Source organism: Echeneis naucrates, chromosome 1, assembly GCF_900963305.1.
Source record: "Echeneis naucrates chromosome 1, fEcheNa1.1, whole genome shotgun sequence".
NCBI classification, from domain to species: domain Eukaryota; kingdom Metazoa; phylum Chordata; class Actinopteri; order Carangiformes; family Echeneidae; genus Echeneis; species Echeneis naucrates.
The window spans coordinates 20649396-20662993 of NC_042511.1; the positions used below are offsets into that span (position 1 = coordinate 20649396).

General features: G+C 37.5%; 1 protein-coding gene across 6 annotated transcripts in view; it reads left to right on the top strand.

Annotated features, from left to right (window-relative positions):
* Window positions 1-13598, top strand: part of tenm3 (teneurin transmembrane protein 3) — a 174891-nt gene that overhangs the window by 24146 nt on the left and 137147 nt on the right. Inside the window, exons 1-2 of one of the 6 annotated variants that reach the window (XM_029513050.1) lie at window positions 10415-10650; window positions 10784-10890. The exons of 2 other annotated variants lie outside the window; for them this stretch is intronic. Coding sequence is in view for 1 of the 4 variants with exons in the window: in XM_029513015.1 (XP_029368875.1) it covers window positions 10759-10890 (132 nt within the window). In the remaining 3 variants the exon portion in view is untranslated. Of the gene's footprint in view, window positions 1-10414; window positions 10891-13598 lie in introns of those variants that run through there. 3 more of the 6 variants (XM_029513033.1, XM_029513015.1, XM_029513024.1) reach the window with 3 other exon arrangements.

Consider the following 13598-nt stretch of genomic DNA (forward strand, 5'->3'; position numbering starts at 1 on the left):
GAGCGAATGGAGGCTTTTAAGTAATCACATCATCGAGGAGGAGAGAACAAAGGTGAGAATGGGACAAGAACGGTAAAGAGAAAAAAAATCTAAAGCTTCTGTGAGGGGAAGGTGAAAACATTTCTCATGAATGAGTCATCCAGTTTTTATTACTTCATGACTTCAACTCCCCCTCACCCCTGAGACACACAGACATACACACACATGCACACACTAACCCACTCTCTCAGGTCTTATCTCTCGCATATTGCACACTCAAGGTATTTGTAATCCGCTTATACTTGTTCAACCATCTTCCACATTGTAACTTAATATGGGCTATGCCCCTGTATATGTATGTGTAATAGATATCCAGTAAAGGTATAACTGTATTTAGCACTGGCCTTTGTGTATCCTCTTTCTCTCTCTCAACCACACACACATAATGAAGAATCCAGGGTGAAAGGTATACAAAATAGTTGTTCTTGTAACAGAGTGAGAGTGGGCTTTGACAGAAAGGAAGGATTAAGGCAAGAAGGTAATTATAGGAAGTTAACAGAGTAAAATAGTGAATGAGGCAAGGGCACGAACAGAATTCCAATAAGGTTAAATACAGTTACACATGATAAGGTATAAAAGTTTGTATGAATGAGTTTAAATGACAGCTGAAACAATAACATAGCAGCAAAGTAGTTACTTTCTGTGTAAAGGTGTAGCTGAGTAATGGTGTCCCCATTGGAAAATGAAATCAATGTCGTCTGAGTTTCTTCGTTCTGTGTTTTGGAAATTGGTCTGGCTGCTAGCATTTTTTGCACAAACATGCATATATGTTTGCAGTAAGGTACCCAGCTCTCATGTAAAAGCAATAGTGCTCAGAAGAAAGTAACCATCCAGAATTTCCTCCATTGAAGAACCCTTTTTTTTTGTCTAAGAATGCCTTGACCAAAGATGGAAATTATACCAGAGCACTGGTCATCTGACCAAGAGGCTTAATCTGCTGGGTTCATCATTGTCTTCATTGGAGCCTTCAGTGTCATTTGTGTAACCATGGTTGATTTCTTTCTAGCAGTCTCACTGTGTCATGGATTTGTGCCTAATTAGTGTCTTTGTTGCTGGATCAATAGGCTTCTCAGTTTAGCCCTAACAACTCCATGTAACTGCAATGTAAAGGTGCAATGTGTTCGGTGGTGAAAAAAAAAAATTACTTACTTTACTTAAGATGAACAGCAGTGTATTTCATGACATATCTACTCACATGACCATGTTACTCAGGGTAGGAGTTGTCCAGGAAAGTTGAAACTGGACTTAATTGTAAATTATTGATTCATCACCTGATTAAGCCACTTGGATAAGAGGTGGAATACCTTCAAGAATCTATACCTAATTCCAGTTCTCTTCAATTGAGCTTTCTCATAGGTGTATGTCATTGTAGTTTCCAGTCTGATGCCAGTCCTACATACTGTAAGAGGACAAAGAAGAATAGCTTTCTCCAGCACTTCTGACCATTTCACTGCTGGGGGCAGCTTTTGGCAAGTAAAGAAAAGCAGTTTAATTTGAAGCACGTGATTTTTCCTAAAATGCAGCAGAGCCATGCTATGTTGTTTCTGGTTCAACAGCACTGTGCTGTTGTGCTGCGCAGTGACAAGTCACACAACTGTCTTGTAAGATGACAACAAGAGAAGGTGACAAGCATGTTTCTTCCAAGTGTTGCATTTATACAAATGCAGAATGGGGTTATATATATTAATGCATGGCTGTTGTATAGCTGGGCTCAGTCAGTAAAGTTTGGCTTGTTTTATGACTGATGATTGTACATTGAGATAGGATGGATCCAGGAGAATGAGTGAATGCATATGCGCTGTCCCAGGTCACCATGCATTACCTTATACCCTGAAGAAAACACATGCAAATATGCAAAGATGAGCAAATTTAGAAAACATCTTCATCAAGTTGACAATACATGCACCACACAACCAAATAGACCAGTTCTTAGATACAAAGCAATATATTGAATCTCAAGTGTTCGACCAAACATTGCCATGCAATCTTATTTTATGACTTTCCATCTAATGACACTATCAACTTCAAGTCAGTGTGGATGTTTCACGGTCCCAGGTTTGTGAGTTTGTATCCAGACAAACCTTTTCTTTCATCAGGTTAATAAATCTATTTGCACTATTTCCCCAGAAGATGAGACCTATTGGGTATATGATGACCTATTCTGTAATGGCACTGTGACCACAATCAGCCTTTTACATACTTATGTACATTTTATTTTTGAGCCTCCAGAGGTTGCTTTCTTTGAAGAGGGAAAGAATTCCCATGCTTAGAAAAGGCAGACTAACACTACAAGATGGATTGAGTCATGTGATGCTCACACATACAGAAATCGAATGAAATGTTTCCTACTGATTAGCTGTAATTGGACACTATTGGACACAACTGGAATCTTGGACACTAAAAACTCAAAGCAAGGGAAAAGCTAACAGTTTCCCCTTTCTGTTTCTGAAATACAATTTCAGATTTTTAAATAACTTGGAACAGGTTCAGTTTGTTCTTTTCTTTTCGTGGTCTCTCATTGCAGTTCCAAGATTATTTTGATCAACTTTGCTATGGTAAAGTAACCCTAGGTCAGATAGCAATTATATACAAATACTCTCAGTTAGTCTTTCGGAACCAAATGATGTTAAGGTTTTAATATTACACAATGCTATACTATGTTAAAATTTAGGTATTGGGTAGGAATGACATCATACTGTCCAACAAAGGAAAGCTGGACAAAGGAAGGCTGCAGAGATCATCAACCCCCATAATTCCCCACTTCTTACAACTAAGCATGAGATCCCCCCAGAAATATCACCTTCCAGTCACTGCTGGTCACTGTGATATGTGGCCCACGTCAAGGACAAATCACAGTACTAGCACCCTTTTCATTCTCTTTCCGCTTTCCAGGCAAGAGCAACAATTCTCTTTTTCCTCAGCTCTCCAGGAGGTGGAGACCTGTCTTAAAAACCAAGAGTGAACAATCTAACTCTGGCTATGTACGGGTAGGGTCAGTGGTTGGGAAAACAGATGCTACAGCAGAGTTAGTGTGGAACAGCTAAATCTGTAACAAGAACAAAGGAGTGATGAGTGATCGTCAATTCAACCAGGAATTCATAGGAACTCAGTGGATTTCAAGACCAGATGCTTGAAAAGACCTTTCCTCTTTTTGCCATCTGCCATCTTGTTGCAGTCCTTGATGATCAGGACACGTTGTCCAAGGGGCCATTCACAATTGGCCATAAACACACCCTTTGTATATTCCTCGTAGACATTATATTTTCATATATCCAAAAAATGTCTTCAGTATATCTACTGTTGTGTTTAATGTTTAAATAAGAGGAATATTGCCAGTATCTCCTCAGGAAAATTTTCTCCCTCCAACTTTACCGTTAATGTGGTAATTTTGATTAGAATTATGCATTGAATCATTAATCAATGACTTAATGAATTGCAAATCAACAGAAATCAATCTGAGGCTCTATGAATATTGGCTATCTTTTGGTGAGGGTGCCTCAGAGGATAACTGTAATTAATTTTAATGTTCTTTAATATTGACAAGATTGTTATTAATATTAATATCTTATAGCCAATATTTGATGAGCTTCCTATGCCCAACAAGAATATTTATGTGTTCAATTGTATTCACCTTTATTGTAGCTGATGTGAGCATGAAGCATGAAGCATGAATGAACATGAAGTCACAGGGAATTCATAAATGAAAAAGAGCAGGAAAAGGTTTGGATACAAAAAGAATGTCATCCAAAAGATTAAAAAAAAAAGGTATTGTTATTTATTTAGCCTTGCCTTTAATCATTGCATTGTAAAATACAGATAATAGGGAAGCCATTGGGAGGCTTCCCTAACCCTAACCCTTCTCAGTTTAGTAGAATGTTTTTCTCATTGATTATGAAAGACTAACTATTCACATTGGAGAAACACGAAGTACAGACAGTTTTTGTAATAGATTATCGTGGATTGTGAAATGTAATAGAGGGGATACATTCACAGAAACAGGCACCACAAACTCCATTCACTTTGTCCCCTAGGGACAAAGCCAAAGCATATTGATGCAGATATTGAGATTAACAGTTGTAGAGACTGTATTGTAGTGTGTTAATCAATTAAAGTCCATTTTTCAGTGGTAAAAAACACAACTGGCATGCTATGCTCCCATCAGCCTTCTATTGGCAATTGAAAAGTGCAATGAACATTCAGACCTGGGTCAAATTACACTGCAGTAGTCACTGGTTTTTATCATCTCCAAAGTTTTCTGTTGGAGATGATTAAAAGCTATTTGTTTATTTTTTGTAGAATGGTGGTTTACAAGATGTAGTAGTCTGTGGATGAAAGTATATGTCATGTCTTAGTTAGTCTTACCAACACCAGCGGTTTTGATGTTTGGCATTATATTGCATAATAACTTTATTTCGTGCTGAAATATATATATATATATATATATGTATAATTTGCCAGCCTTGTAGAGTTCTACAGGACAGCTATCAGAACCAAGCAAGAAGAAGTTTTCTTGTGTTTCTGGGTCATGGGGGATGCTGGAGCCAATCCCAGCTCACATTGGGTGAGGGCAGGGTACAACCTGAACAGTTCACCAGTCCATCGCAGGGCCCACATACAGAGAAAATCAGAAATTAACAATTACTCACACTTACACTTACATGTATGAGGAGTTTAGAGTTACCAATCACACATGTATGTCTTTGGATGGTGGGAGGAAAACTGAGTACCAGGAGGGAACCCACACAGACATGGATGGGGAGAACATGCAAACTCCAGACAGAAAGGCCCCACGCTGGGAACCAAACCTGCAAACTTCTCATTGTGGGGCAACAGTGCTAACCACTATGCCACTACTATTTATGTGGATGTGAATATTTTTATCACCTGAGTACTTAAAGACAGTAATCCATGTGGGCATTCTTTTTTGTATGAATGTTTTATACTGTACTTTACTTCAACTACAGGTGGGTAAAACAGCAGGTCACCATCAATTATCCTAAATGGTTTAGTCCACCTCCATATGATCTTAGTAATGACTGTTATTTAGAATGGGCTGCACAAAGGTTGACAGAGGAACTGGTACACCAATACACTCATTTATATACACACAAGTTTGCTGCCTGCTCTCTTTTGCTCACACCCAACTACAGTGCAGGGTGTACTGGTCAGGATGATTACTGTTATTTTGGAATTGGGTCAGGAAATGTCCAAACTCATAAACACACACACACACAACACAGCAAGACTGAGTTGTGCTACGGTATCACACTATCAACACAAACTGAAAGAAGGATTACAAAAAAACAAAATGTTCTCTTTTGTTTTCCTCCATTTTCTCCTTGATCTTGATTTACAATTTGCACCTGGTAGTTTTCATCCCCCCTTAATTTATGAGCCTGTTTGTTTCATCCAGTCTTACTTTACTACGCTCTTCTTTTTGGTTTTCTTTTTGTATCTCTCACTTGTATTCTCACATTTACCTCTCTCTCGTCATCTCTCACTCTTGAATTTCCCTATGATGGGAACAGCTGACCTTGCACAAGAACACATACACACACCTTCACATGTCTGTATTGATCACAAACATGCAAGCACAATCTGAAGGCATATAGAGCATATATTCTTCATGTCAGTGGGGGGTACCAGCAAATGCACTGATGGAAAGGCCTCGGTGATGGGAGGAAAAGTGAAAAGGAAACTGCCCAGGCAATCTTTTTCCATCTTGTTTTTCTGCTGGGAATTGAAATCTAAAATTGCTAAGTAGAAGACAGTTTTTTTTCCCTACTGAAGTTTATTTTATATGTGGGAAGACATTAAGAAAGGTTTGAGACTCATATGTAATTCTCCCCTCTTGAAATGCTCTTCCTTCCAAGACAGCAACTCAGAAGAGAAAATCATGGACTCTTCTGTGTCAGATGTACGACAATTCAGTAATTTTAAAGAAAGGTAGAATAATTTAATTGTCAATGGTATAATATGTCAGACATAAGTAACATTTTTGACATCAGAATTGTGGGCTAGAAGAGATTGAAATGCTGTTGGAGAAACATTGTGTTTACTAACTCCTTCCCTGAGACATATCTGAGATCTGTCTTGCCAGTAGTGGTTAATGGACGCCACACCATATATATTTCCATTTAACATTTTGATTTTAAGCATTTTTTTTGTTTGTTTGTTTTGTTTTGTTTTTAAATACTAGGCAACACTGAAAGCTTGGCATATTTAATAGGCATTACTCATTTATTACATTGGAAGGGAAGGTTTTAGTTTCACAGTCATCCATCCTTTTTTCATGTTGGAAAGCAAATCCACCAGGCTGTCATTTATAATTACTGGGGGAAAACTGCAATCTTTAACTACAACAAAGCATTGTGAGAAACCAGTACAATCTTTTGACACTAGCAGCAACAAAGTCTCCAGACTCTTTGTGTTGTTAGTAAAATATCACAGAAATAGCTGCCTCTTATACCATTCACTGGCAGGGGTCCTAGTCAGAGTGAGATTACTCATTGGTTAGTATGACAAGCAGTTATTGGCAGACACCCATTCACTAGTTTCCAGGGTGCTGTAACAAAGTAGCCATTGAGTGGACTCTGAGTGGGACCCCTGGTCTCTGACAATAAAAGCAATGGTATCGAGTATAATTCCACATTTGCATACCCACCTATCTTTTTCTTTCCAATGGTTTCAATGCCAAAATCAATACTCCATTTACCTCTAGATAATACTTATATCATTAGCTTTCATGTATGCATGTAATTATCACAATGATATACAGACACATAAAATATTTAGATGTGTGTGCAATAGTGCCAAAACCAAACTGTTCTTTGGGAATAAGTATAATTTATATTTCAGAATCAAATAACTCCATGAAAACAGTCTTAATGATCTGACAGGAAATTAAAGGTCCACTTCCTCTGCTTTTCGTTTTTTTGTGTCTGCCTCATGGATTTTCATGAATTGCTGTATATTCACCCCATGATTTATTCAGACTTTTTCATCCTCAGGCGGAAATAGTCATCTCCTTTTTTGATGTAGTAAGATTTTTTTTTATATATGTTTTTTTATTTAACTTTGTATGTATTAATTTCTTAAAATGAGTGCTCCAAAGCCCAATTGGGGCTTGTCAGTCCAACTGCTGTGGGTCAACAACAAAAGTGGGGTGCATATTATATGCAAGGATATGGTAAATACTCACTCATTCTGCAGACAGAATTGCGATCATAGAGGTGTGCAAGCAGTATGCTGGTAGTCCATTTTTGTTCTTTAAGTGAAGGCATTAACCATCCTGCTCTGACTCTGATTCGCTATTACTCATTATTTTTATAGGTTTGGTTAGGTTTAGGCCAGAGGAACTATAATAACTCAATGCAGAGCCAACTATTAATTTGACTTTTTTAGTTTAATACATAACAACTAAACGTTTGGGGCTTTTTTTTGTAATGAACGTGAACTGAAAATTATAAGACTCTTGTCTAATACAACTCCATAAAGAGTTTGGTCTATACCTGCTCTATATGTAAAGTGCTTTGATTTAACTTTGTTATGAATTGGGTCTATATAAATAAATTTGATTTGATTTGTTTTATAAATAATTTTTACTTGTATTATAAAATCAACTCTGACTCTCTGAAACTAACCCTTTAGTGAAACACCATGATTGCCTCATGCTAGATGTAACCTATATTTAGACAATCCACATGTGTGGGACGATAAATATTTGCAAATTGCCCTTCAATAATGTTAATTTTATAATGGTGGCAAGCTCTGACCTGAAATAACTGTTATAATTTTAGTTGTTTCAAGAGATAGTTTACAAATGAAACAATTAGCCTAAAGATTATTTGCAAGTTAAAAGAGTAAGAGCTAGTTGTCTCAAAAGGCATAATGATGTTGTTGTTGATGTTGTCTAACCTAACGTTTTATTGCAAAATCTATGTCTCTTGGTGGTTAAATTTAATGCCTTAATGATTTGTACTCCCTGCTGACAAGCAGTAAAGATTGAGAGGAATTAAATATGCAAGAGTAATTTAAATGTCACTTTTTATAATAAAGGGTATTTATCATTTGTTATACAGACCATTTAAAAAATGGATGCATGAAGTACTAAAACCCAAATGAACCCACCTCGACAGGCATCACGACACCAATGTGAATTGGTGTCGTGATCTGTGAATCTGTGAAGTTGTTGCCCCTGGCTTAGCCCTGTGTTGAACAAAGTTCTTTCTTGTGACTTCTTGGGGCCAACAATATATTTGCACTAATGAAAGACAAAAAATTTACTGATGAATTTTAGTTATTCTCCTTTCAGAAATGGGGGTGAAACAGCACTGAGTGTGTAGGAAGTGCCACCACCACCAGTAGTATGTTGAAATTATGTTCTAGTGTCAGTCAAAATAATAATAATAAAAAAACCTCACAACAGAGGCAAAACATAATTGTTTTTTATAACCTAAATTCCTGAAGCATCATCTCTTAGAAAATTACATTTTTATAAACTGCGACTATTTTTAGTATTTCAGGAGACAGAGGTTTCAAAATTAATGAAATCCTGCAGCTATTGTCAACAGCATAGATTGTAAGTGCTGGTAGGGTTGGATAGTAGGATAGTCCCATTAGTTTTTACCTTTAGGCAACGAAAGCTGAAAGGAATATTGTAATATTGGTCAATATTGACAAACATGTTCTGTCTAAAGTTATTAAGAACCCTTGTATAAAACCAAGCCACAATATAATACCCTTAAAAAATTCTGAGTGTGTAAGTCTGACCATTAAAGTTTAAGAATTCTGGTGTGCATAGTCTATAATGACATATTTCTAACTTTACAAACATGTCAACAGGGTCTTCGACAAAGGATGTTAAATCGAAGCATACACAGGAAAAATAAAGCTGCAGTGGACATTTCACTGTTGTTTAAATGGAAATTGTCAACTGTGCATACTGCTACCCAAGAAAGTATGAATATACTTTATTGTTTGTTTCTGTGTGTTCTGTTGTGACGTGCTTTCTATATATATATGTTATCCTTTTTAGTGTCTTTTGGAGAAAGACACTTAGTCTGTGTCGTAGCTTAGAATCACAAACACAGTTGTTTCAGTGAACTTTGTCTCCATTTTGTTCAGACCCTGTTGTGGTGAGATCTAGATTCCCTCTGATTGATCATCCTTCCATTCTCTGGAGGAATTCCTTCCTCAAGAGGATTCCTTGTCAGTAAAAATATAGCAGCTGAATAAACCGAATCTTCATGACATTATTACATGGTGTTGGGTGTTGAATGTAGATTCATTTAATAGGTACTTTTTAATAATTAAAAAGTAATTTTTGTTATGATGAATGAAATTTAACTCAGGGACCTTCAAACTCTCTGGATCATGTAGATGTTTCTAAACCTGTGGTCATTTCAATTGATTGAGTATATTTTGTGTCAGGCTGAGAAAGTATTGTAATTTAATTCTACATTCAAAATAAAATGTGAAACACATGCATATGATGTATTTCAATTGATGTAAGATTTGCATACTTGACGTACACATTCTGAAAGAAATACACACCATTGTTACACTATTGTTACACTATTGTCACACTTTTAACATACACACGTTTTCGAAAAACAATGTCAAAGTGTTGAACATCACACAGGCTGACTTTACTGAGACTGGCAATGAAGAACTGATAAAGCCCGGTAAAACATCCAGAAAAACCTGGATGCTTTGAGAGAAACCCTGAACTGGATGACTAACAATCATACATTCCACCTTATTTTTATTATTTTCAACCCAAAAATCCCAATTAATTCAGAAAATTGCTTAAACATGAAAACAGGAGAAAACATTTCAACGTCTGTGTTCTGCTGAATTTGTCTTCTGTGTCAGGACCTTAGGTTTATAAAACAGCCTTAAAATCTTACTCCACACACTCACGTACACACAAAACCACAGTGACGAATGTGGATGTATGTGAAAGTGAGACAGAGGGAGAAGGAGAGATGCTGTGTGAGCGGTTGGACGTGTAGTTGCTGTGCAGTGAATGCTTATGTGGTCGGAAAGCAGGAAGATCAGCGCGAAAGAATGTGGGAAAGAGGGAGAGAGAGCTCCGGCACTCCGCCTCCTCCCGTCTCTCTCTCCCTAGACATCATCACCTCAAACCTCCGAACGAAGGGAGCAAGAAAAAAAAGCAGCCCCTCCTTCGTCGTTTTTCGCCTCGCACGATTTTGTCTCCATACCCGGTAATTTTGCCCCTCCCCCCCACAGCCACCAAACTGTGCCAGCCAATCCCACTGCTCTCTCCGCTCCCCCTGACCTCTAGGCTCCGCCCCCACCTCGCTCCGCCAGCTAGACAGCCTCAAAGTTACAGAGGTACACGGAGGGGAGAGAGACTGAGCAAGGCAAACACACACGCGCGCGCACACACACACGCATACTGCGCAAGTTGCACGAATGAGCGAGGAGACGCAGCAGCGGCCAGCCGAGGAGGGAAGGAACCAGATGAACCAAGGAAGGGGATAAGTCTGCGTTTTCCTAAAGTGGCAGAGAACAAGAGCAAGAACGGAGAGAGAGAAGGTTCAGTGCTTTCACTGTCCGCTCCCGGCATCTGTTGGAGGACAAGAAGTGAGTGAGAAGACTGATACAGACCCCCATGTTGAGGGGGGTGGGGGGGGGGTCGTGTTTCTATACCTTTCCTAAAGACCAGAGAAGAACGAAGGAGGACAGAGTCGGATGTGTAATGCTGTTTTTCCCGTAGCGGCGGCAGGGCGGCTCGGTGCTCATGCTGCCTTTTCGGATCCTACGTTGTTTCTGGGAGTGTTATCCAATTTAAACGGACGAAACTGGAGTACTCACTCAGACAAGGTAGATTTACATTTCCTTTAACCTATTCTTCAAGCGACACGTGTGGCGCGTGCGTGTGTCTCACAGTGATATTTATCGTATGTGTGTGTGTGTGTGTGTGTGTGTGTGTGTGTGTGTGTCTGCATGCATTGTAAAATTGCTGCTTCTCTGCCTCTCATTATGTGAAATCACCGGCCGAATTTAAAATGCCCACACAACAACAACACACACATACACACTTACGTATATGCCTCTGTGTGTGCAGGCCTAACATTTCGATTTGTTGAAAAAGTGGCACAGTAACAAAGAAAGAGGTGGGGATTCTTTTTTCGGTCCTAGAATAGAATTTATTTGTCCAATGTGCCTGTATACTAATGGACTATAAACACCATTCTCCTCTAGTCTCAGTCCAACTGGCTGAACTGCAGACAATCAGGCTAAATTCAGGAGCGAGTTGCTCTGTAAGCAACAGTCCCTCCGTCATGCAAGCAGTCGTTTTTTTTTCTTTTTCTTCCACCCACTTTCTGAGTGCTCCATACACAAACCAGTGCCTCACTACAGCAGGATGGATTCATCAAATTCACCAGCTTCTCCTCCAGTAAGGAGCTTCTGCTGCCAGTCAATTAGAGACTACTGCCTTTGTCTCTGCGATACAGTCCTGTGAAGACACACTCATACACTGTGACACACATATGTATCAATATTTTAGTACTCAATCATATAGTAAGCATTAGCCTCAAGGTCTGGTTTTGATTTTGAGACCATTAGATAAGAGCAATATCCAAAGGGAACAGGGACTGGGAGTATTACCTTATTCATAGTACCAATCAAAGTAAGAGGACATAATGAGAAGCATTCGGGGCAAACCTTTGTCAGTCATAGTAGCTGACAAAGTGACCAAAACTATTTTCAACCCTTGATTGTCTTCTTGTAGCCATTGTGTAATCTCCCTCCTTTTTAACATTTTCTCCTCATGCAATTCAAACTGTTTTTAAGAAGAATATCTTCACTGCACAGTAATAGAGAATGAGTATATTCAAAATTCTGACCAGCATTGACATGAGGTTGGCAGCTCTTAGTGTGGATTTTGTTCTTTTAAAGGCCACTATAACTGAAATTTGTTTGAAATTGAGAATAGGCAAAATTTATCTACGGAATAAGATTAGATGCCAGTATTTGAAGTTAAAATCTTTCATCAGATAACAATGAGCTGGTAAATGAAATACAGTTTCAAGGAGCATGATTATTTGTCCCTAAATTCAAATTCCTGTTCACTTTTAAATACTTTACTATAATAGGTGAAGAATCTGAATTTATACCTTCAACATTGATCCAAGTGTGACAAAATGCCTGATACACAATTATTTAACTTTAGATATAATTTCAAAGATTTCTTTTAAATCAAATAGAATACAGAAAAGGAGATGTTCAGTGTTCAATGTATTTTTGATTTTTAAAAATCGTGTATTTTTACAGTACAAACCAGTCTATCACTATGCATAGATTATTTTTCTCTGCAACTGATTTACAGCTTGAAAGTGAAGAAACAGTAAACAAAATCTTGAATAAAACAATGGTATGGTAAATTTAAAATGTAAAATAATTTTTATTTATACCTTTCTGTCTGTTATCTTGATAAAAATGAGTCAAGTATATTTAGAAGTAAAACGTTCTGAAACACAGGAAGTAATCACGAACCACGATTTATTTTTCTGGCAGTGTGTTGCATTGCATGTTTAAAATTAAAATTCTGTTTGTGTGTGGTGAGGTGAGGGTTATTGTGGCAGGATTTTGTGCTAGTGTTCAAAGACAGAGAGAAAATTTAGGCTTTTGCTTCTCACTTAATCACTTCCAGACATGGATTTGCTTTGCGATTCTTTCTCTGCATGCTGTGTTCGTGTATGTCACATGGTCTCTCTTTCTTACATTTCTTCCCTTTCCCCTGTCTTCTCCAGTTAAATTTTATTTTCCAATTACAATACAGAGATTTTGTTATGCTACGTGAGAGTCTGCATGTGTGCAATGAAGTAAAAAAAAAAAGTAACTGCTGGATTGAAGGAATTAAACGAGCTTTATGAGAGGGGACTTTCCTATAAACTGCTGAAGAAAAAATGGCAAAGACTGTAGAAGAGAGAAAGATGCAATTGATTAATATTAGGAATTAGTAAGATAAGTATTAGAAAACAGCATGTTTGAGTAAGAACAATATAAGTGGGAGGCATTTATGTTTTCAACTTCAAATTCATAATTAGTTCTGAACAAAAGGTCAAACAGACATCTGCTTGCATTTGCTCACATATGTTTTTAAGTAGGATAACAACAAATAACCTTATAAATGTAACCTGATAGGAGATGGTGCTAGACATAAAGAACATGGCATTATGGAAAGGAATATTTTTAGCTTTACACTGGCTAATGGTAGCAGTCGTGTGTGCTGCAAGAGTGGCTAAGATTTAAAATGATTTTTAAAGAATGTGGTGTAATAATACAATTTTATGAAAGGTACTACATATTAGTAGATGCATTTGAAATGTTTTTCAGACATTTTTTTCTGCCTCTGCAATGTTTACTGGATTCGCATTTGAATGGTGGTTGTGCACTTATTTATTTATATATATATATATATATATATATATATATATAAGCTGTATTTGTACATATAAAACTGTAGTTCATAATTACTTAAGTCACAGATAGCGATTTCAATGAATTTCTGGTATGACAACTAC